This window comes from Protopterus annectens, chromosome 7.part0, assembly GCF_019279795.1.
Source record: "Protopterus annectens isolate FY-2018-M chromosome 7.part0, PAN1.0, whole genome shotgun sequence".
In the NCBI taxonomy this organism is placed as follows: Eukaryota; Metazoa; Chordata; order Ceratodontiformes; family Protopteridae; genus Protopterus; species Protopterus annectens.
Window position 1 is genome coordinate 315,154,038 of NC_056739.1, and position 24,482 is coordinate 315,178,519.

A 24,482-nucleotide genomic window follows, 5' to 3' on the forward strand; every position below is an offset into this window, starting at 1 on the left:
CATTTCATTGAATTGTTTTGTAAAAAAAATGCTCTTCCTCTGACTGTTCCCATATTGAAATCACCTTCAGCATGGATTTCCAGCAAGTTGTGTAACTGGTTTGTGTTAGCATTCCATTTGTGGACCTCTCTTATTGAGTTTTTACATCAACAGGACCAGTATTATTCATCTTGTAGCAGGAGGTGTTTGCCTGGTCTATATGAGATGGGAAATACACAAAAAGACTCAGTGTAGTCATTTTATTGGCCAGAGAGCTCTTTATTTATTTATTTTTTGTGCTGCTATAAATTTTGCATGTTTGCGTGGGTTAGCAGTGCGTACAGTAGCAAACACCTAGAAAGCAAATCCTCTGTGGAATGATCCATGAAACTAACCTGCAAAACTGCAATATATAGTGCAAATACAGGCTTAGAGTAGCTAGTTGGTTCTCGAGTGGCAATACTTACAGATTTAGTAGAAGTCAGTACTGTGTACAAATTAAAATTAGTCAAATTTATGTTTAGCTTAGTCTACTCCAATTAGTCTGCAGCAACAAATCACCCTTAATAGTCTTCTAACCCTAATACACCACTCCCTTGATGTTTGCAAATCAAAGGACTAGACATTATGGATATGCAATTTTCTAACTTTTCTGTAGCCAGCTTGGTGGACATGGGCATCTTGAGACAATGTAGCAGTTGTCTCATGTCTACTGACAGCCAATTAATCCTTAAAGAATCAGGCAATGACACTGGAGTCGTACTGCTACTACAGAGGGAAAAGGTGATGCTAAACTTGAAATACAGTGTGCTGTTCTGGCACCCTTTGCAGAATACAAGACTGGCACAAGCTGTACAGTGCACAGGGATATGATGCTAGACTAAACAAGTAGACTGGTTGCTTATGATGGGAAAACACTGGAGGAGGAAGAATGACAGGCAAAAAACATGGACCTTAAAGACAAGGTGGGAAAGTGACAGAGAAGAAATAATACAAAGGAAGAAACTACATCTGAACACATACATATAAAAGTCACTGGCAAAAGGGAAAACTGTTTCCTATCTAAACAGCTTCTCCAGACAACAACCAGGAAGAAAAGTGCATCAGCCACACAGATAAGCACTCAAATGAGATTAAAAAAGTAGTGATACCAATGCATTATATAAACATTCCTTAAGATGTCCACCACTCAATTTTTTTTTTCATTATTGACAAAGTTGACAGAAATGACAGAGTTGGAAACTTGAATGATGTTTTGGAATTCAAATAAATGGTGTGGCAGTTTAGATTAAATGCTACTAAACCTCCAAGAATCAATGATAATACGTCTATTATAAGTTTTTAAAACTGAGACAAAAATTAAATGACAAGTGTCATTTATTTATACTTTACATTTTAGACTGCATTTTAAAGATTTTTAGTTGTTTATAAAGTTTTGATATTATTCACTGTATTAGTTAAAGTATTACAAACTTGCTATTAAAATGTTAAACAATTTTGTGATGAATACATATAAAAAGGAAGTGATGTAATTGGTATTTCAACGCTGATGAAGTCCTGAGACATTATTCCATTAGGGACAAAAAGGCTTAGTTTTTTTTTATTTTTATTTTAATCATTAAAGTTGTACTCTTATTATGCATTCTTCACATGGGCTATTTATGGTGAAGGAAAAGGTTTGGGAAATTTCACAAATGCACTGTATTCGTTTTATTTTGTGCAGTTTAGTTGTGTGGTGGTTACCATTTTCAAAGGAGGCCCAGGAAGAAAAGCTCCACAGTACAGAAGTTAAAACTTTACAGTGAGGAACAAATACAGATAATTTAAATAACTGAGTATTTCACATAACAGGACTAACATTAAGGCGATGTAAAAACAACACATTAAATGTGAGAAGTATAGGAGGTTAAAAAGTCATATGAAGATACAAGACATTACATCATTTGAAACAGTGTAGGAATAATGAAAGATAAAACATTTTATATAAGCTACTATGTGGTTCGAAACAGCATAGGAATAACAAAAGTTAAAACACTGCATGTGAGACATTGCAAGTTTAGAGACATGAAGAAAGAAAAGCAAGCGTGACAGGAGATTATATGAAAATATGCAAGGTGAGGTAACCTCAGATATAAAAGTAGGTTAGGTCTATATATGAGAGTTGCTGGAAAAGAGATACGCAAGATGTGGGACTGGGAGGAAAGGATAGGAAGACGGAGACTGGGTCAACATATGGAAATAGTATGTGTATAGTAAAACAGTATAAAAATATGACGACAGCTGAAGTAGGGGAGAAGTACAGTATGAAGTTTGAAGCAAAAAAAAAAAAAAGTAAGGAGGGATGGGTTGAACACAGTGAATAACCCAGCCTTGATTGGAGCAGGATTTGGTTAAGTGTTTTAATGAGCTTTTGAAGGAGGGAAGGTTTATGGATAATTGTAAGAAATGCTGGTAGGGAGTTCCAAATTTTTTGCTACCGAGTAGGAGTATAGGTTTTAGCCAGAGGATTTGATCAGTTTATATATTTTGAGGAGGAGTTTATCATCTGATCTGAGAGTTCTGTTTGGGATGTAAAAGGTGATTAAGGGACTAAGGGTCAAGCAGGCTAATGTTATGTGCGGTTATAAGATGAAGGTAGGAAACATGTAGGGGAAAGTCAATTAAGGGAAGGTAACTCTTTACAGTGATGAGTGAAGGAAAATGCATTAGTTGCAAACTTGCCAAGTTTGTTATAGCAGTTTTTAAGTTTAGTTTTTGTGGAAGACTGTAAATGAGATAGAATTGGGGCCCCATAAAGCAGAAGAGGGCAAGAGATAGGATTTGGCTAGAGTAGTTTTGGTTGATGTGCTCAGAAGTGTTTGTTCTTGTACAGCATGCCTAGTTTTTGGTGGGTTTTCTTGATACTACTTTGGAAGTGAAGGTTAAAAAAAGAAGTTATGTACTCACCATAACGTTCCATCTGTGTTGTCCATTTTCATTCTTCCTCAATTGCTGGAGTCAGATCAGATTCTCAGATCCAACTTGGCCGTTACTTTAGCTCGTGGCCACCAAAAAACTCTTGAGATCCACACTTACCCATAATGCACCAACCCCTAACATACCTCAGATCTTGTTTGCTGTTTCACATAAGCATTTTGTAATGGTACTTCTTACTTTAACAGAAGAAGCCATATCTGGAGCTCAACTTAAAGGACATCGGTCTCCTTAAAAACTCTTATTCTTCCAGAAATTAATTGTGAAAAGGGATGGAGGTTGGTAGGTGTGGAGTTGAGGAAGAATGAAAATGGACAACAGAAATGGAATGTTATTGTGAGTACATAACTTCTTTATCTGATGATGTAAATTTTCATTCTATCCTCAACTGCTGGGACAGAGTTCCCATCTACCTAAATTCCCAGGTGGACACTAAGGAAGGATATTCTTGAGCACAGTTGAACCAAAAGCTGCTCTTCCCCTTAAGACCAGATCTAGTTTGTAATCCGTAACAAAGGTATGAGGATTGGCCCAAGTTGCAGCTGCACATATTTCAACCAAGGAAGCTCTAGACAAACACCGCAGAAGGAGCCATGGACCTATTCGAATGAGCTCAAACATCTTGGTAAGGACAGGCCCATTTGTTGTAGACAAATGATATGGACTCCATCAGCCATCTGGTTAGAGTTAACTTTGTACCCGATTTGCCCAATTTAGAATCTGCAAAGGAAACAGATAAATGATCTGCTTTCCTAATTTCTTTTGTTCTATGTACGTAGAAACATAATTGTCTGTGGACATCCAATAAATGCAACATATATTCACCTTTGTTCATAAATTTTGGAAAGAAGACTGGCAGATTAAAGGACTGGTTAATACTGGATTTTGATATCACCTTAATTGGTACTCAATGATACTCTATCCTCATGAAAAATCAAGTAACAAGGTTTACAGGACAATGAGTGAAGTTCTGAAATTTTTCTAGCAGAGGCAATGGCCACTAGAAAACCAGTTTTCCAGGTCAGAAGTTTAAGATAACATTTTGCTGCTGGCTCAAAAGGGGAGTGAATTAATGCCTGCAGTACCACATTCAAATCCCATGGTGGAGTAGAATCTTTAATGGGAGGCCTCAGCAGGAGGATGCCTCTCAAAGAGGCCTTAAAAGCTTAGATGAAGCCAAGGAAGAATTTTCAAACCCAATATGGAAGTTGGAAATTGCTACTATCTGAACTCTAAGCAATGAAGAGATAGCGCCTTCATTAAAAATCATTGCCAAAAAGTCAAGAACACTTTGTAAGGAAGCTGGGAAGGGATCAGTATTTTTCTTATGTGCCCAAAAGACAAATCTTCTCCATTTACTCCTATAAAGTTTTCTTGTAGAAGTTTTACGGTCAGATAAAAAATGGGAGAGGTAATTCAGCGATCATAAGGTAAATGCCGCTGAAGAAAGGGTACACTTTCCATACCTATCCATCGTCCTAGACTCTTTATTAGGAGGATGGATATTTGAGGATGTCTCTGACAACTCCTTCATTGTGGCTGCTGCTACCACTATAGCATCCACAGGAACTCCCTTAGATAAAAAGGTTCGTCTTCTGGAGCAGTCATAAATTTGTTTGGCCTCCTCAGGACAGGCTCCACTGTGTCCAGGGAGGTCCAAGCTTTCTGGGATATGACCCCTAAAAGTTGGTCATATGGCGGTGTCACCCAGGAGGTGGAAGGTCGGGAACCAATGGCCTCAAGGTACACTGATTCATCCTCAGTAGGGTTAAAGGTCTTCCAATCACCCCTCTGACAAAGGATTTCAAGGATGTCTGCAAAAGAGATATCCTCAGAGGGGGATCTTGGGGACCCTTCTGACTCATCCAAATCACTGTCTGACGTGACAGACTCAGGTGAGTCAATGTGCTTCCTCTTACAAAGTCTCTTCCGAGGGACCTCTCCAGTGGGATAATCTGGGGAGGTCTTGGAAGAGGGGATACCTCCAATGGGGGCTCCTTGAGTCTCTGGTTCCCTACGCTTTGGGGCAGGTGGGGAAGAAGAGGTTGCTGCCAGTTGCTGAAGGGACATCGGGTTTAAAGCCAGGGCTTTGGCACTGGACAAAGCTTTCTCTATTGCTTCGAAGGCTTTACCCCCTCCCCCGCACCGAAGAAGACCTCCACTCCGAGGAAACAGAAGGTCGTCTTCGAGCCGGAGGGACAGGTTCCGAAGCAGACATGGGAGCCAAGCTCACACGAGCCGACGCACCGAGAGGGAATCCAAAGAAAAACCGGGGTGACTATCCCTCTCGGAGTTGACCTGACAGCGTGGCTCGCAGACCCCTCGGATCCAGACTGAGCCGATGAGGATAAAGTTATCGGTACCGAGGAAGCAGGAAGAATCCTCAGAACCGAAGGTTCCAGCACTAAAGGACCCGAAGCATTCGACTCCGAGAGCAAAGCAGTCGGACGAGGAGCAGTAGTCTGAAGATGGGACGGCTCCAAAGCCTTTGGGTCCAGAGGGGCTAACATTTTAGCCAGAGCCGAGTCACAAAGCAGCCTCTTCACCACCCACTCGACATCCTCATCAGAAAGTGTCCTGGAGGAATGGGTGGAGACAGATGATCTCCTTCTTTCCAAAACAGGACATCTCAAGGTTGGTGAAACCGGATCCAAACAGGTGTCTAGAGATAGAAGGTTGTCTCGGCACTGAAGAAACAAATGGCACCGAGACTGATGATGTAGAATTGGAGCCAGAGCTCTTCGGCTCCATCACTTTAGACTTTTTTTAATGGTTCCAAAGCTGGGACCGATGTAGATTTTCTTTTAAGAGTTTTGGGAACTGTCTGACCAAGTTCCAGCTGTTCCTGGAAGGAACTAGTCACAAGGCCCCTGTCTATCAGTTTTCTTTTTCTTTCATTAAGAACCCTAGTACAGAAGGCATGACAGAAGAGGTACAGGGTTCTTATAAATGAGCCTCTCCAAGACAGTACACACAGCTGGTGTAACTGTCAGTCAATGACATTTTTTGAGAACATTTGTTGCATTTTTTAAAGCCAAAAGGGCGGTGTTTTTTATGTTCTTCTGTCTTTGTCTTTGGACATATTCCTGTTAATAAGCAAAGATAACAATAACAACAACAACAAGACAAAGGTAAAACTATCAAGAGAAGAAAAAAACATTTTTTTTTAAAGCGGAGGAGGACTAGAACTCAGAGAGAAAAGGCCCTCTAATTTAAATGGACAACTACGGTCCTCTAACTAAAACGGGCCGTACAATCCTTATGAAAGTGGAACGGGGGAGGAAGCACTCACTACAATCACACAGGTAATAGGTAACATCTATTTAGATAGAATAAGTGAAGAAATATAGACAAATATATCAAAAATTATTGAAACATTTCTACAATGAGCCAATAAGGAGACAACTTCGAAGCTTTCGCTGCAAACGAGATCTGGGGAATTGCCATGATACACCATGGGATGGGGGTTAGCCTCAAGCCAGTAAAAGCTCTTGAGCTTTAGTGTCGGCCGAGTTGGACCTGAGAATCCGCTCCGAACCCATCCAGCAAGAATTACGGCGAGATAGGACCACAAAATCAAACCTTTTCCATTTACTCCTATAAAGTTTTCTTGTAGAAGCCTTATGAGCAGATAAAAGTATATGACAGACAGGGGAAGACAGCATCAGTTGTCTGGTTATTAACGGAATTGGAGAAACCACACTGTCAGCTTTAGATTTGAGATATATGGGTGAATAATGCCTGTTGAGTGAGACAGGAGGTCTGGAATCAGATCCAGAATCCAAGGACAGTAAAGTACATGAGGCCAAAGGAAGGAGAACCAAATCTGTTGAAGGCAGTAAGGTGCAATGAGGATGACTTTGCTCTTCAACTGAACAGTTTTCTGCAGACATTTTGGAATTTAGGAGAGTTGGTGAGTAAGCATAAAGGAAACCAGGGGGGCCAACTGTGGAGTAGAGCATCCCTTGTTGTTTCCCCGAGTAGGGGGATCAGGGCAAACAAGCTGTGCATTTGTTGTTTAGGAGAGAAGCAAAAAGATGGCAGGAAGGTTGTCCCCACTGATGAAAAATAATTTCTGCCACTTTCAAATTGAGAAACCACTCATGAGTTAGTAGAATAGACCTGTGCAATTTGTCTGCTATTACACTGGACTTCCTTGGAATGTGCGTTGCTATCAGAAAGCAGTCAGAGGAGATCACCCATTGCCAGAGGGCTACTTGACACAAAGGGGTAAGACCTGGTTCTTCCTTGTTTGTTTACGTACCAGACTACTGACATGTTATCTGTCTGAATCACAACTGTCTCGAAAGGCAATGCTAAGAGTACCGCCCTAAGTTCCAGAACACTGATGTGTGTATTGACCTCTTCGGGGGACCAAGTGCCTTGGACTGTCTTCCCAGGAAGTGCCCCCACCCACCCAATCTGGGAAGCGTCTGTTGTCACTACAGCCTTGGGTTGAGGGAAAACAAAATGATGACCTTGAAAATTTTGATCTGATTTATTCCACCACCAAAGGTATCATTTGCATGTCTGAGTGATTCTTATTTGGGCTAACAAGCACTGACAAAGAATCGACCACTGTGTTGTTAAGATCCACTGAAGAATTCTCATGTGAAATCTTGCAGAGGAATTAAAATTATGATCGCTGACAGTGACCCCAAGGCCCTGAAGGATGAAACGGGCTGAAATTGTGGTACTGTAAATTATTTTCCTGACCGGGAATCTGATAGTCTGCATTCATAAGAGAGGAAGAGAAGTTGTCAATGAAATCTTGTTGAAAACAGCGCTTATGAATTCCAAAGTCTGAGAAGGTTGTAACTAAGACTTCGTGCAGTTTATGGTTATCCCCAGAAGGAAGCAAATCTGGAGTAGTTGATGTCTTGCTTTTATTAGATGCCTGGTCGGGGTAGTAATGAGCCAGTCATCTAAATATGGAAACACTCAGAATTCCTGCAGTCTCAAGTAAGCTTCTACCACTGCCACGCATTTGGTGAACACCATGGGGGCTATGGTGAGGCCCCAAAAGGCAGTGCTCTGAATTGGTAGAGATTGGCTCCCAGACGCATGTAAATACCTTCTGGATTGTCTGTTCATTTTATTGTGATAGTATGCATCCTGACGGTCTATTGCGCACATCCAGTTGTCCTTTCTTAGAAAATGCAAAATAGACTGAACTGCGACTAACCTAAACTTTGTGTGTCAAACTGTTTGTTCAGTTTGCTGAGATCTAGAATAGATCTCCAGTTTCCTGGTTTTCTTTGGCACTAAAAAGAATCTAGAGTAAGTTCTGGATTCTATCTGGTTCAGTGGGACCTCTTGGATGACTCTTTACTAGCAGTTTTTGCATCTCTAATGCTGCTGCTTTCTTCTGACTGGGAACTTTACATACAGGCGGAGGTGGTAGGGAAAAGGGAATTATATAACCTCAAGAGATAATCCTCTGCACCCATGCATCTTTTGTTATATCTAGCCAGGCTCTCTGGTGCACGGATAAACGATCCCAAACTGCCTCCAGAGGTGGGGAATTGGGCCTCCTTTCAGGAATGCTGGTAGGGTCTGTCAGAGAAGGAATTTCTAGACCCTTGGCTCTGCAGGCCTCCTCTGCCACATGGGCATCCTCGCCCATTAGATTTCCCCACTCTACCTCTGGGGGAACTATCTCCACGCAGATCTTGGAAAAGACCCTGGGATTTCTTGAACCACATTTTTCAATCCCCTCATTCATTCCTTGAGAAGGATCTTTGAGGAGTCAAAAAACGTACACCCACTGCAGAGAGGGTCTTTCCATCTTTTTCACACCTGGAGAGTGTATCTTTAACTTTAGGGCCAAACAACAAACTGCCATCAAAAGAAGCAATGACAAACGAGGACTTGAAGGGGACTGCAAATTCACACAAACGCATCCAGACATGCCCCCTAATAGAAATGCCTGAATCTGCTGCCCTTGAGGCATCTTCAGCTGCATGCGAGATAAGCCTCATGTTGCCTCCATTGTACCAAGAGCTTGCTACATGGCTCACCTCATTATTTAGGGTACTTCTGCCAGGAACGAGGAAGTCATACCTTCCCTGTATTCCTCCCTTATCAGGCTCATCATTGAGTATAACGCCCCTTTCAGCATGTACCCCATGAAGCAGATACAGCAGCTGGATAGACCACAGACGTTCCAGACCAGGAGAATCCAGGGCTTCAAAAATCTATCCTACATGGACAGGTTAAAAGCCCTGTCCCTCTACTCCATCTCATACAAACTCCTCAGAGGTGATCTATGTCTGGCATACAGAGCAATCTCTGACCCCACCTTGATGACATTGCTGCATATCCGCAAGCCAAACTCCACTTCCATGACCTGCATGCAAGACCTTGACTTGGTCTACAACATCAACAGAACTTGCTGGTGGGACAGATTTGTCTCCCACAGACTTTCCCCATCTGTGAAACAGACTCCCTCTCCACATTAAGCAGAGTACTTCATTATCCCTCTTTAAGAGGATAATGGATGACGATGGGAAATAGAAAATACACCCCTCGGATTTCACCTGTGCCCCAGCTGGATAGGGGCATCGGGTGCTGACTTGTGGGGGGCAAATTTATTGGCTAGGCTGAAAAGGGCCTCAGGGCCAGTAGCCTAGTAACTTGCTATGATCATATGAATTAGAAATATCCTGTAGGGTAGCCAACTGAGAAGCTACAGAAGTTTGAGCCTCGCTGAAAGGGATTTTGACAATTCCCTTATCAGATCCCTTTGTAATCTCGTAAAGTGTGCCAGGTAATTCAGCGACCTAAGCATAGAACATGCTTCTCAAATATGTCCCACACAGTAGACTCCCTGTTAAGGGAAAGGACACAGGAACTTTGCTCAGCAAGTTCCTTCTTTATGGCTACCACCATGACCACAGCATCTATGGGCAGTCTCTTACTCCAGTATTCTCAATCTAGTGGTGGAACCAGAATCAGATCCAGTCTTTTGGGGATTGGCTCAACTGAGTCAAGCTCCTTCCATGCCCATCTAGAGATCAAGTCAATGAGCTCATTGGCAGACACAGTAACTCAGGAGGTAGACGGACCAGCTCCAAAGGCTTCCAGGAATACTGATTCCTCTGGAGAAGGGTTATTGGAGGACAACTCTCCCCCCTCCCCTCTGCTTAAGGATCTCAAGAATGTCTACAAATAAGACGTCTTCAGGTGGTGATCTTGGGGGCTCTTCCCCTTCACTGAAATCAGTATCCTCAGTGACGGACTCCTGTGGGGAGTCCAAGTGCCTCCTCTTGCACTTCCTCTTCTTAGGGACTTTCTCATTGGGATGCTCCAGTGAAGTATCGGAAGAGAGTGTAAAGCCCTGTTGGGTAGCTAAAAGACTTTGAGCTGGCTGTCCCTGTGGCACAGAATGATGTGGCTCAAGGCACAGAGACATCTGGGATCTAGAGGGAAGATCCGAGGGGGTAGGATCCATTCGTCCTGCCAGAACAGAGAACACTCACTTCAGTACCTCAAAGGCAGATCACTCTGGGGGGAAGAAAGACAATATAGCCAAGAAACCAAGTCTCTGGCCCATCAGCTCCCTGTGCCCCAGAGGCAATCTACCCGAGGCAGAAGTTGGGGCCAAACTGTCCAATGCAGAGGTTCCAAAGGGAAAAGACAGCTCCGAAAACCTCAGAGTTGACCAATGCTTCAGACCCAACAGGGTACTTTGGCTCAGTCTCATCTGGCTCCAAGGATATCAAGGCCAGTGCATTCAGAGAAAGCTGCAGATCCAAAGACTGGGATATATTTGGATGTGAATCAGTCAGACCTGGAAGGCTCAGATCCAGGGTCTCCAAAATTATCGCTCAGAGAAGAAGTTGGAATCGGCAGAGTGGTAGAAGCTTCCTGTCCCAAACAGGTAGGTGCTCGGAGAACTCCCATCTGGATCTGTGCCGAGATAAATCTCCTCATCATTCTGTCCACATAATCTTTGGTTAAACACCTGGAAGAACGAGAGGAAGCTAAGGAAGGAGACGGAGTGCCTTTGTTTCAGAAAGGGGGAAGGCACTTCAAGGTACTGGATCATACTAGGTGAATATCTTGTCCTGAGTAGTAACCTTTGATACAAAGTGCTTGGATTAAAGGAGGATTTTGTTGGCTCTGACGAAGAAGATAGAGTTGATGAGCCAGAAGGCGTCACAGACTTATCTGAAGACTCCTTTCCTTTTGGTTTGGGGGAATTGAGCCTCAGTAAAAGCTTCTGAGAAGTAAGTTGGAAGTAAACCATTCAAAATCAGCTTATTCTTTCTTTCCGCTATCATACATGAAACAAAGTTCTTACAAACAAGTGCACTCAACCTTACGGTGGTCTGGGTTCAAATAATAAAAACATTGAGTGTGGGCAACGGACAAGGGCAATTTGTGCCCATACTTACATTTTTTCAAAATCCCGAAGGACCTTTTTCAGACATCCTGCACACAGGGAGAAACAAAATTAAGCAATAGCAGGAAAGTGTTTTATACATATATATAAAAGAAAAAAAGAAAGTTGGATATGCATTCTTTGAAGTGTGTGTTAAATTTAGTGCCTGTTTGAAGACTGGGAATGTCTGGGCATGAACTGGGGATCCTATTTGGTTCCTGGGTTACATAGATAGGATACGGAGGACCAGAATTTTTAGGGTTATTTTTATTACTGTTTTATATATGAGTACTATTAACTTTTTATCCCTGGAAACGTATCTAACATGATTGTGTAGTTGCCAGGATAATTGTAAAATTTTGTCATTTTTGTTCTTTTGCCAGATAATCCATGCTCTTTCTCTTTCATAAGGAGCGTACATGACTTAGTGAGCCAAGGGGCACGGTTATTTTTATTTTATTTTTTTGTATGCTGGAATGCTAAAGTGTTAAGGATGATAAACTTGTCTCATCCTTGTTCCTTGACCTCTCTAAAGCCTTTGACCACCCTCTCCTCTTAGAGAAACTGACTCATCTTAATTTCTCCCCTCCCACCATCTCCTGGCTCTCTAGCTACCTATCTCAGTGTCAGCAATCAGTCAAATGGCTCTCAGCACTATCACCCCCCTCCCAGTTCAAATGGGTGTACCCCAGGGATCTATCCTTGGTCCTCTGCTCTTCAACATATTCACTAACAAACTATACTCCGCTTGCCCACTGTCATCACTGGTACAATATGCTGATGACTCTACTGTCATCACAATTGCTGATAACCCATCCGACCTCCTTGCCACCACCCAATCATCTTTTAATACTATAGAAACATGGCTTTGTGAAAACAAATTAATACTAAACCCTAAGAAAACTAAGCTCCTTCTCTTCCTCCCTAAAAACCACAACAATCTTAAAACATCTTTCAACATCCTATCTAGCAATAACACCATCATCACTGCTGAACCTAGCACTAAACTCCTAGGCATCACTATTGACGACCAACTGAAATTTAACCTACAGATTACTAACAGTATCAAAAAAACTCACCAGAACCTTGGACACCTCTATCGTAATAAGAAATACTTAACCAACACAGCCAGAATCACCATCACACATGCTTTCTTACTTCCCACACTATTATACTGCTGTCATATTTTCACTAACATTAACTCTACACTCATTGCACGACTTGAAACCACCTATAACAAGGTAGTCAGATTTGCAGCAAACCAACTTTATAAATCTTACCATTGCCTCTCTCTTATGCAACTTGACTGGTTAGAACTCCCCCATATGCTCCAACTATATCAACTACAAAGTATCCACTCCATCCTGTACTTGCACTCTTTTTGCCCTAGCCTCTCCACTATTATATCTAGATCCCCCCCCCCCCAGGTCACTTGCAGCTCTGATCAAGGACTCCTACAGATTTACAAACCCAGAACTAAAATGGGTTGTCTACTCTACAACTATCACCCTGCCAAAACTTGGAACCTACTACCCCTTGAGATTAAATCTCTCTACCAAAGCAAGCAGTTCAAATATGCCACTCATAAATACCTCATTAGTAAACGGTCCTGCCATTGCATAAATCCACCCTGAAACTATTACCCTCTCATCCTGCAGTATCACCCCTCACTTCTAACTTTTTCTCAATTGCAGAGTAGTTAAAACTGCTTATAACTACTCAGCAAGGTACCTACCTCAAACATATCTATGCTTTTGTACCTAGGTTATCTATTAATGACTAAGTTTTTTTTAACCATTGTATTAATGATGCTATACTGTCTAACTTTGATAGTTTATTTTCTCTCCTTATGTTGCAAGTTTTTCTTACAAAATTCTTTGCATGATGTATGTCAAAAATGCTAGGCATAATTGTACTATGTGGAGCTTTTCTCCCCGGGTCTCTGCTGAAAATGAGCCAAAAGCTCAGACAGACCAACCTTGTTAACAAATGTAAACTAAATAAATAAATAGAAATACAGTACTGAAATATGTTGGTGCTTCATTAAGGGGAAGGCTTTTTAGGATGGACAAGTTTATAGCTTTCAGTGAAAGACTTTTGGGTACATTTTGAGAGATTATGGGTAGTTTTGAGCTCATTTGTTAGTTAAGAGAGAGTCCTGGTAGGTGGTCACCTAAGGTGTCAGGGAGTGTTGCTGAAGAAGTAGGGTTAGACGGGTTGCTGACCATAATCCAGTAAAGGATGGATTGTTGGGTACTACTGTGGTTATACCTTGGTGTATTTATAAGTTATGTAAACCCACAGAAGTTTAAGCTATTAATTTGACAATTTACTGATTGCATCTGTCAGTCACTGTTGACATCACTGTGGAGGATAATTTTGTTGGTGATGGTTTCTGATATCCAGGATGGTATTCCTTGAAGTATTGGAATGTTCTGTCCTCTGGGGATATACAGCACAGTGACGCATATGCTCTTAGATGCACTGAATTTTAGGAAAGAAATAAGAATTTCTGCTTTGCCAAACTTTGGGAAGGTCTCTGAATAGGAGGTTACTGTGAAGCTATTTGAGAATAGTAGGTCTATTCCACTTGCTCTTTTGTGTGTTCTAACTAACCTGAAGATATAGTAGTCACAAGGTAGTATTTCAGTGTCTTTTACACCAGGTTTTAGCCAGGTCTCTGTTGCATCTAGGATATCTGGGTGATACTAAGATAACCAGGCATGAAAGTCAGTGATTTTATTACACATATTTCTAAGGTTTAAAGTGATTATTTTGATAATTTTGGTATGCACTTAGCGGTTTGGGGCCTGGTTGGGACCTGGGTTGAGGAGAATGTCACCACACTAATGGACGAAGGAGAAGGATAGTTTGATGGGTAAAATTTTAGTTATATGCTTGTATAGGATGTGTTGAATATTGTAGGTTTACAATAGCAGGAATATATATTCCAATACAGGAAATAAGTTGGTAGAGATGTCAGAGAAGCAAGTGGAAAGAAGGCAGATTAGTGAGCTTGAAGTAATAGTTCAGGTATGACTTTTGAATGCTACTCCTTGTTGGGATATAAGGTTGGAGAGGAGGAGGATTAGGAGTAGTGTGAGAAGAGAGTAAAGTACTGTGTTTACAGTAGCGAGATTATTACAGTACAAGGAAGTGATGTGGGAGTTATATGAAAATACAGAATTAAGACTGGTTTAGGTGTAGTGAAGGAGGGAGCAAGGGTATTTGTGGGATAGAGCACAGTATGGACAGTGGGAGAGGTGAGGCAGAGGAAATGTTTGTGACAGGATAATGGAGTTTGAGTGTGAACTGGGTGAAGTGTACTGGAGTTGGGAGTTATTGTGGTTGTAAGCAGGGCCGGTGTTAGCATTTTGGGGGCCCCCAGCAAATGTCAAGTTGGGGGCCCCCTAGCCACTTCCAGTCTAAGTATCACCCTGTCACTACCACTCCTTCCTTTTAGTTCATGCTGCAGGCTTTAGGAGTAGTACACACAGATTGACCTAGCTACAATGATGTTATTACAACAGGCCTACATACTACACTATGTCGACCCATCTCACAAAGGGATATTTACAGTTACTGGCATTTAGGTGTAATAATGATACATTACAACAACTCTATGTACAGGGCTGAACTAATGTGCAATAGAGTCCCAGGCACTGCTTACTGTTTCAGCCCCCGCAAAAAAAAAACATCCTCTAGAGCTCCCATTTGTTTACCCCATGTTGGGCTTCCCACATTATGCACATTACATTTTTTCTTCCATTTCTCACATTTTACCTTTTTTCTTCAGCTTTTTTTTCAAGAAGCTGTAACTTTATATATGCTCTAAAGTGCTTTTTAATGTTTTTTTTTCTTTTTACCCAATCATGTCTTGAACAGAAAGTATAATTAAGGAAAGAAATTCAGTGTTGTTCAGCTTTAGTTTTCCTTGCATCTTTTCAATATATTTTCTTGACCAAGACTGCACAGTAATAACCATTTAGGAAATAACTCTAAGCCTGTGCTCCCAGAAGCTATAGGGGTTGTAGATGCTCTGGGTTGCATTTCAGAGCACTTCCCAACCTTTTAATTCAAAAGTGGTCTAAACAAAAATCTCAAGTAAGAAAAAGAATTTCAGTCTTATTTTTTTTCTTTCAGTGAAGACATAAGTTGTACCCAAGGCTTAAAATTCAAAGCTGACAAAAATAGTAGCTCAAAATAAATTAGCAAGTCAGTTGTTGTGAGGATACACAGGTCCTGTATAGGAATACTGCCTGCCTCCCTAATCCCCCAAAAAGCCAGTCACTGCCTATGCAACCCTCTGGCGTTGGACTGGGATGAAAGCAGAGGTTCAAATGGCCAAAGTCATGTATTTCAAATGACTGCTGAAATACATATACATAGCATGCCTATTTACTCCTCAATCCTAACTCCCAAAGGCCACCAGCTGTATATGTGCCTGATGTTTGATTGTGAGGAAAGTGAAACTAAATAATGACTGCAATAATGTATTCTACTTTGCTGCTACCAGGCAGTACACTGCCCCTGCATGAGCTAAAGTAACTTTCTTTGTATACCTCTGAGATCTGTTAGAAAAAGGAAGGAAAGGATGACTACACAATTCCCAGCCCCACATAACCTACGGTAAATTTCTGTACACAAACATCTGAGCAGGGATGCTTTAGAATGTTTGTGGTTGAGGGCAGTGGCCATTATCAGTTTTATCCTAACAGGGTCATATCATAATTCCATTCAGGCTAAAGAGCGCAATCAGAAAATGAAAGCATTTTTCTCTCATGTTTCCTTAACCAAAAACAGCTTTTATGGGGTCTCCAAAGTCAAGGATGATTAAGGGAGCCCCCTGTATCCATTTATACAGTCTGGGGAAGGGGTACCACCAGATTCCTAGAAGATCTAAGTGTCTGAATGGTCTGTGACACATGCTATGCCTTACTTTTGAAATATAATCACTTGTTAGCTACATTTTTTATTGATACCCAGAAGAATACTGTGCATATCCCAGCATTATTAGATGTGTGCATTGATAAAAATAAGCGATTTTTTTTGCACACACAAAGGCACATCACAGCAATGCTAAATTTGTACTTAGTTCAGCAAATACATTGTATAATACTAGTACTGCTGCACAAAATCAGTGACTGCTGTTTAGTAGTCATCAAACAGCAGCTGGAATAAGTCATTTTTATTTATCTCACTGAGTAGTAAATTAATACCTATCACTATCCCTGATTTCACGGATATTCCTGATTTTAATTTTGCTCTGTCACAATAAATCCAGTCATCAGACTTGTATACTTATTGTCTAAAAATGCATGTTGATGCAAAATGTGTTAATCTAGTAACTTTTAAAATGAATTAGAGTTGTTGTTGTTTGTCTTTCGGCTTTTCCCGGTTAGGGGTCGCCACAGTGGAACTCTGGTCTGCTAATGATTGGCAGTAGATTTTCACGAACGCCGAGATGCCAGCTCGACATCCAACCTTCAACGAAGGCACGCCCATTTACGCATGTCTTTCGAACGCCCATCCAACGCGGGGAGGACATGCAGACTCCCCACAGAAGACACTCCCCGCACTTCAGCCAAGAATCGAACAAGAGAACCTCTTGCTGTGAGGCAACAATGCTACCACTGCACCACAGCGATATTTAAAATCTGTTCCTCATTTTAAGACTTTATGCTATCGTTTTTATCACTGAACAGAATTCTTCAGCAAAGACGTTGAGAGTTATAGTATCAGTTGTTCTGCCAGTATGTATAAAAACCCTGAAAGAGAAACCATCCCTGAAGATTAGAAGCATCAGCTCTTCTTAAACTCCAAGGTTTGCACCGAGATCGGTCACCCTGGGTGGCTGATACCTCTAGTGCCTACTTTGCTTATGTTCATTACAGCTTTGCCCTAGCAGGGTCATATCACAGTCCTGCTCAGGTTAAACAGTGTAATAAAAAAATAATACATTTTTTTCTTCTCAGTTTTTCCCCAAACAACAGTAGCTTTTGTGGGGCCCCCACACAACCATTGATGATTAAGGGCCCCCCTGCAGCCACAGCTATTGCAGGTACCTAAAGCTGGCTATGTTAATTTTAGTGAAGAGGATGTCCACCAACAGGGCTTGACTAGGCCAGGGACATTCTGTCATTGGTAAAATATTTAATAAAATTGTAAAGCTTCTTACTTGACAAAATATTGTTACTGTAATTAAAGATCTTTGAATTTTGAAGGAGATAATAAATAAGAGTTATTGTTACTTATCTGCTTTATTAAGTATACAAGCTTGCTGTACTAGCTTTTGATGGTTTGGCAGACATGTTACCAATTAACAAGATAACATAACTTGCAGTGGTTGGGGGCTCCCAGGACCAGGGGGTCCCCAGCGACCACAGGGTTCGCTGGTGCCTAAAGCCAGCTATGGTTGTAAGAGTAGATGTAGTGGGGTGGATGGGAACTAGGGATAGAGTATGAAGCAGAGTGAAGGCTGAGCATAGCGAGGGTTGAACAGAACTGGTTTACCACCCACAGTGGATAGAGTATCTGGGGAAAACAATCTCTAAAATTTCAATGAGAGCAGAGGGTAAGAAGAATTCTGCAAGTTTTGAAGCAAGTAACATATGCAACCAAAAAATACCTAGGCACCAATTAAAGTTGCCTGCATTAAGTAATTTTAAAATAAATACATTTGAAAAAAATAAATTAGAAAGCAAGTAAGGGCTAAAACTTACACACTGCAAACTGCACTTTAATTATGTTTTAAACATTTGTAAGTACCTATGTAAGGTGCAATGAAGTTTGCCAAACAATTCTAAATCTACAACTTTATTTACATCCAGTAAGCACTTTCATCTTGAACATAAGACGTCATCAATCAGTGAAGTCTTACGTTCAAGACGAAAGCGTCTACTGGATGTAAATAAAGTTCTTTATGAGTTTTATTTTTTGTCAGCCATTTTATGCAACACTGTGAATTATTTTACGTTTTTTTTTTGCTTTTCCATTTTTGCTTTTGCTTACAAATTCTACTTCTGGTTTAGATGGCACCTATTTTGAGGTGGGGATGCCACTAGCCGCATGCAGGCTAAGTCTATTTAACAACTGTACAAAGCTGTTGTCATTTTGTCTGTTTTACTATTTAAACACAATTACGGAACAAAATACAAGTGACTTTACTCATACTTTTAGAATCCCTGATTCTGCCTAGTGGAATCTTAAGTCTTGTTTGCTGCTGGAAATACGATTTGTCATCCCTCAAAGGTAGAAATTTTGCAGCTTTCTGAAGAGTAGTGTTACTGTGTTTTAATACAAATTCTTACAAATGGATAACTGTAAAAACAAATAAAAGAATAGGTGAGTTTACAAACCATATAACATTAGATTTTTTTTTTAAATCTTATAGAGTCAGTATTCGGATAGGATTCATTTGAAATCAAAGTAAAAGAGAAAAAAAGTCTATATTCAGGTAGAGGACTGTACTCTCATCAGGCACCCTACAGGTCCTCTGATACACCCTTGGAATATTTCATTAAGATGCCTTAAGGATGGATGTTGGGGAAGAGGGAATAGGGGAACTACAGGTACTGAGATTACAGGCAAAGAGAAAAGCAGACCATTACATTTAAAGAGAAATGCAGACCATAATATTTAACGAGAAAAGAAGAGAACTTAAAATATCCAGCAGTTTGCTATTGGAAGTTGACTAGAACCTGGAATTTCATTCCTTCACTCCAGGTGCATTTATTTACACATGGAGATCTTACCAAAAACATGCAATATATTGCACTGTATAATTTAATCAAGTAATGCAGTATTTCATCAACTTGTAATTTATACAATGTAAACGACTCTTTACACCTAAATATTCAACATAAAAATAAAATCATCACTTTGTTATTTTACAACTACGCACAAATTCAGTTCATTTAGTAACTAGCTTAATTATGATTTACTTTATTTGTTTAGCTTAATAAAAAAAACTGGAGTGCACCCACAAACGTTCCTGCCATGGATATGCTGTCATAAAACGCTGCTAAGAGCAGGTAGATTTTGTGTCCCATTTACTTTTTAAACTATGTATTTATTTTTATTGCTTTGCAGGCCAAGTGAATGTGGTAATATTAAATGTAAGCACCAGTAGGTCCAGGGACAATCCAATTAAGGTATACAATGGTACGATGCATTTATTACTTAGTACTACTACTATGAGACCACTATTATGATAAACTGCCTATATTTACCTAGTCTACAGTCAGCAGAGAAGGCAACAACTCACATCTGTGTCTTAAAAAATCTGACTAAAGGAGGTAAGCATTCGAAAAGTCCAGTTTCAAAAAGAATATGTGCTACAGTTATCATGGCTATTTTAACAGATATACTGAGTTAAAACTCATTTAAACATGTTGAGCTCATCAAGTTGTGTGTGTTACAAGCACTACTATATACATTCTAGTTTCCACAATTAGGAAAACGGTGCTTTAGTTTCTGGGTTCAGACATGCTTACAGTGATTTTAATTATTTAGCAACTGCTGCAACATTCTATGTACAAACTACGTACAGCAAGGTAATGAACAGAAATGCCTGAGGCAATCTATATAAAAGAAGAGAACCAACTGAGATTTAACAGCTTCTATTACGAGATAAAACAGCTAAAATAATGTCCTTTAATTTATGTATTTACTCAGAAGATGTCGCTGGTGTTCATATTACTAGTGGGATAACTCGTGGGGGGCCTATATCGCAAGGCAGTAAAGTAACAATGGTATTTTCCCTTGCTAAAAAAATTGTATAGGGCACAAAAGATCATGAGAAGAGTTACCAAAAAGCCTATGTGGGATTTTTATTAAAATATTTTAACCACATGCTGCAGTGGAGTGAGTATCGGGGAAAAACAATCTGTAAAACTTCAATGAGAACAGAGGAAAAAAAAAAAACCCCAAGAAACATGTGCAACCAAAAATTACACCCATTAAAGTTACCTGCATTAAATTATTTTAAAATAAGTTTCAAAGGAATAAATCAGAAAGCAAGTAAAGGCTAAAACTTATACTCTGCAAATTGCACTTCAATTATGTTTTTAAATCGGTGTATATTATGTTATCGAACTTTTAAAAGTTCGAATGTCATATGGTCGACACCATATGATTGAACTTTTAAAAGTTCTAACGTTTCAACGGAGATCTCCGTACAGTGCAGAATGGGAAAATTTCCCTTTCCTGCACTGTAGTGCGATCTCAGAGTTGGTATATTTAAAGAGCGGGGGGAGCACAGCCCCCCACCTGAGGGGTGCAAGAGGGCTTGCCCCCCCCTGCTTAAAATGGTCAGGTAGATTTTTTTCTGTTTATTTTTTAGTTTTAGTTTTTCAAACTTTTAAAAGTTCGATCATATGGCTTCAACCATATGACGTTCGAACTTTTAAATGTTCGATAACATAATATACACCTTTTTTTAAACATTTGTAGGTATTTACTTAAGACAGTGCAGCTTGCCAAAAATTCTACTTCTAGTTTAGATGGTATCTATTTTGAGGTTGTGGGGGGTGGCACCACCTGCAAGTACACTGAAGCAATTAACAACACTGTAAAGTTATTGTAATTTTTGCCCGTTTTACTATTTAAACACAATTATGGAGCTGAATAATAGTTACTTCAGTCATACTTTTAGAATCTCTGATTCTGCCTCGTGGAATCTCAGTCTGGTTTGCCATGAAGACACAATTTGCAGTTCCTCAAAGGTAGACGTTTCCCTGTTGGCTTTGACATCAATGCTTAAGAATGGATGAGCAGATGATGTCCCTGGTGTGCACACTACAAGTGAGATAATGTGTGTATGTGTGGTGGGAGGGGGGGGGGGCTACACTGCAAGAGTCAGAATAGCAAATCTTAACTATTTGCAAACTTTGTTACCTTCTTGTACCTTGGATGCATTTTACATACTGCTGTTACTGTATAAAAAAAAAAAAGCTGAAAAATTCTGCTCAATCACTTTATCTGTACTATGATATTACCTCAAAAGAAAAATCATACATACCTACCTGACTAGCAAATAACAAGAAGAGAAAAACAATCTTTAACAGCGAAAAATGTCATGATTCATCTTGGCTGTAAGTGAAAGAAATTTTACTAAGAATACGCAAGATCATTACACAAGGAAAGCGATCTACAATGCAATCCTGACAACAAAACTTACCTAACAGCAGCTTGCCTACATGGTTGACCTGATTGCCTTGAATCTGAACCAGAACTCTATCCTTTGACCCAGGAACTGGAGAGATTGTGGTGCTGGCCTGAACGCGATGCTGCATGATATTAGCCACTGCCTCGGGGTCCAGTCCATACAATTCCAGGTTCTTCACTAAAGTAATCTGGATAACAAAAAATGCAGAATTTAGATACATTGTTTGCCTTGATTATGGGTGTCACTACTACCTAGAAGGCCTTGTAGCAAAATGATCCTAACAGCTGATCCTTGGGGTTTAAGCTGTCACACTATGTGGACATGACACTGCAAAACACAAAAAGGTGTAGTCTTAGGATAAAATGACATTGCATCATTAAGCGCTTTTCTCTAGTCCCATCCTGCATGACTACTGAAGGGGAAATTACAGGCAAAGCTGGATCTGTTTGTTATGGACAGATGGTTTCACCAGACAAATTCTACAAACAAAAAATGCTGCTGTAGCCAGTTCACACAAAGTACTACAGATACAATACTTAAGGTTTGCCTGAATTTCCGGAAGTTTCAATTGCTTTGTAGTAAGCTACTCATTTAATTTCCAACCACCAACACAAATCCTCACTTTTAAGTTCAGGGCAAACCCAGGCAACAAGTGCTAAGCAAATGTTTTATGCAGAATTTAACACAGTAACTTGTATGTGGCAAAATCTTACACACACAAGCACCAAAACAGGAAAAAAGTAACTTGATGTCAGTCAATAAATGGAATGCTTCTTTGTTGCCAGCACATATTTACTGAATGTCAGCCAATGAAACATAAAAAGAATTATGTATTTATGCTGGGGTAAGATACTCTGCTATAAGTGAACTCCACAGAATGTAATTTAAACACAAATCCCCCCCAGATAACTTGGAACAACGTCAAAGAACAAATAATAAAAATCAAATATTTAAATAAAGAAAACTTGATCAAAGAAGTCAAATGTCTGAGTAAAAAACAACTTTAATGGCATCTTAAGCAAACTGACGTTTCCAAATTCACCACAATAAAACATTTTTAAGTAACACAAGCAATGAGTAGAAATGCTCAACAGGATATTGTTTCTACCAAGTCCTAGATACCTTTAATGAAGATGACCAGCATCTGTTTTCTGTAGGAATTTTGGAAACGGGGGAAGAGGACGGTAGGCATAAAGAGACCCAGGGGTCAATCATGAATCATGGCATCTCGGTGACTCCACTTGAGAGGGGATCAGAGTGAAGTACTTGCTGCATTTATTGTTGTGGGGGGTATCAAAAAGGTCACAGTAAGGTTGGCCCCAACACCTGAAAATTATATTCACTATCGATTGAGAGACCACTTGTGAGGCATCAGAATGGATCTGCTTAGCTTGCCCTCTAGTACTTTGGTATTCCCTGGGATGTGTGCTGCAATAAGAACGTGGTCTGATGAGGTCACCCACTCCAAAACCCTCAAGGCCTCTCTGCACAGGGGGTAAGATCAGGTTCCTCCTTGCTTGTTGATATACTATACTACTGACATGTTGTCGGTCTGAACTGCAATAATCGTCACAGGGAGAGAACCTTGAAAGCCTGCAATGCTAGCATAACTGCTCTCGCCCCTAGACTATTGAAATGCAAAGTGGTCTCTAGAGGGGACCACATTCCTTGGACTGCCCTTCCCAAGAAATGCCCCCCCACCCCAGTTGGGAAGCATCCATGGATACTGTGGCAACTGGGGGCAGAAGAACGAAGGGTCTGCCCAGACCAAGATCGTTGAACTGAATCTTCAATGAATGTGTCACTTGCAAATTGGAGTGAGTTTTATAGGAAAGGATAGGGGTTGAGAAAAAATGGACCACTGAACAGTCAAGGTCCACTGGAGAATTACCATAAAAAAGCATGCTAAAGGAACCAGTAGCTGCCATAGACCCAAGAGCTTGCATCACTAATCTTGCTGGAGGAGAAGGTTGAGAAAATATAGTCTGAACTTGATGTCTCAAGGATATAATGTGGTGGCGAGGTAAGGAAGCTATCTGAGTTGTAGTATTTAAGAGTCCCTATGAACACTAGACTCCGTACGGATACTAATTTTGATTTGGTAAGATTTATCAAGATACCAAAGATGTTGCAAGACTTGAGCAAATAGTCCCTGGCTTGTAGAAGTTGATGTTTGGAAGGGGCGGGTGAGAAGCCAATCATCTAGATATGGAAACACCTAGAATCCATTGAGCCTCAAGTGAGCTACTACTACTGCCATGCATTTGGTAAACACCCTGGGGGGCTGTGGTGAGTCCAAAGGGCACAGCTCTGAACTGGTAATGACTGGCTCTCAGCTGAAAGTGTAGGTATCTCCTGGATCATCTATTTTTATGTGACAATATGCATCTTGAAGATCTATGGAGCACATCCAATCTTCCTTGTGCAGAAATGGCATGATGGACTGAACCGTGACCATTCGGTACTTCACCTTCCTTACTTACTGGTTTAACTTGTTTAGATCCAAAATGGGTCTGAGGTCCCTTGCTTTCTTTGGCACTAAAAAGAAGTGTGACTAAGTTCTGAAACCTATGTGGTTGGGTGAGACCTTTTATATGACTCTCTTCTTTAGCAGCTTTTGTATTTTGTATACTGCACACCTCCTCTTACCAGGTGGAACATTGGGAAGTTTCTTCCTTTGAGGTGGAGGAAGAAGGGAAAAATGTATGTTGTAACCTCTGGATATTATTCTTAACACCCAAGAATCTTCTGTGATATCTGTACAGGCGTCTAGGTACAAAGAGTATTGACCTCCGACTGCCTCCAGAGTTGAACAGTCGGGCAGCGCTTCAGGACTGCTGATAGGGCCTGTCTGAAAAAAAAAAGTCTCTTTAAGCCCTGGTTCTATGGGCTCCATCTACCTCGTCTAGGGCAAAGTCTACCATTAAAGCTTCCTCCTCTGCATCTGGAGGAATTCTCCCCCCATGAATCCTGGAA

The 24,482-nt window shown here is 40.6% G+C and overlaps 1 protein-coding gene across 1 annotated transcript in view; it reads right to left on the reverse strand.

The window, feature by feature from the left end:
• The window catches only part of EIF2D (eukaryotic translation initiation factor 2D), a 486,000-nt gene that overhangs the window by 3,581 nt on the left and 457,937 nt on the right, over nt 1–24,482 (reverse strand). The window contains exon 14 of the mRNA XM_044076862.1: nt 21,519–21,693. Coding sequence (XP_043932797.1) covers nt 21,519–21,693 — 175 coding nt within the window. The remainder of the gene's footprint in view (nt 1–21,518; nt 21,694–24,482) is intronic.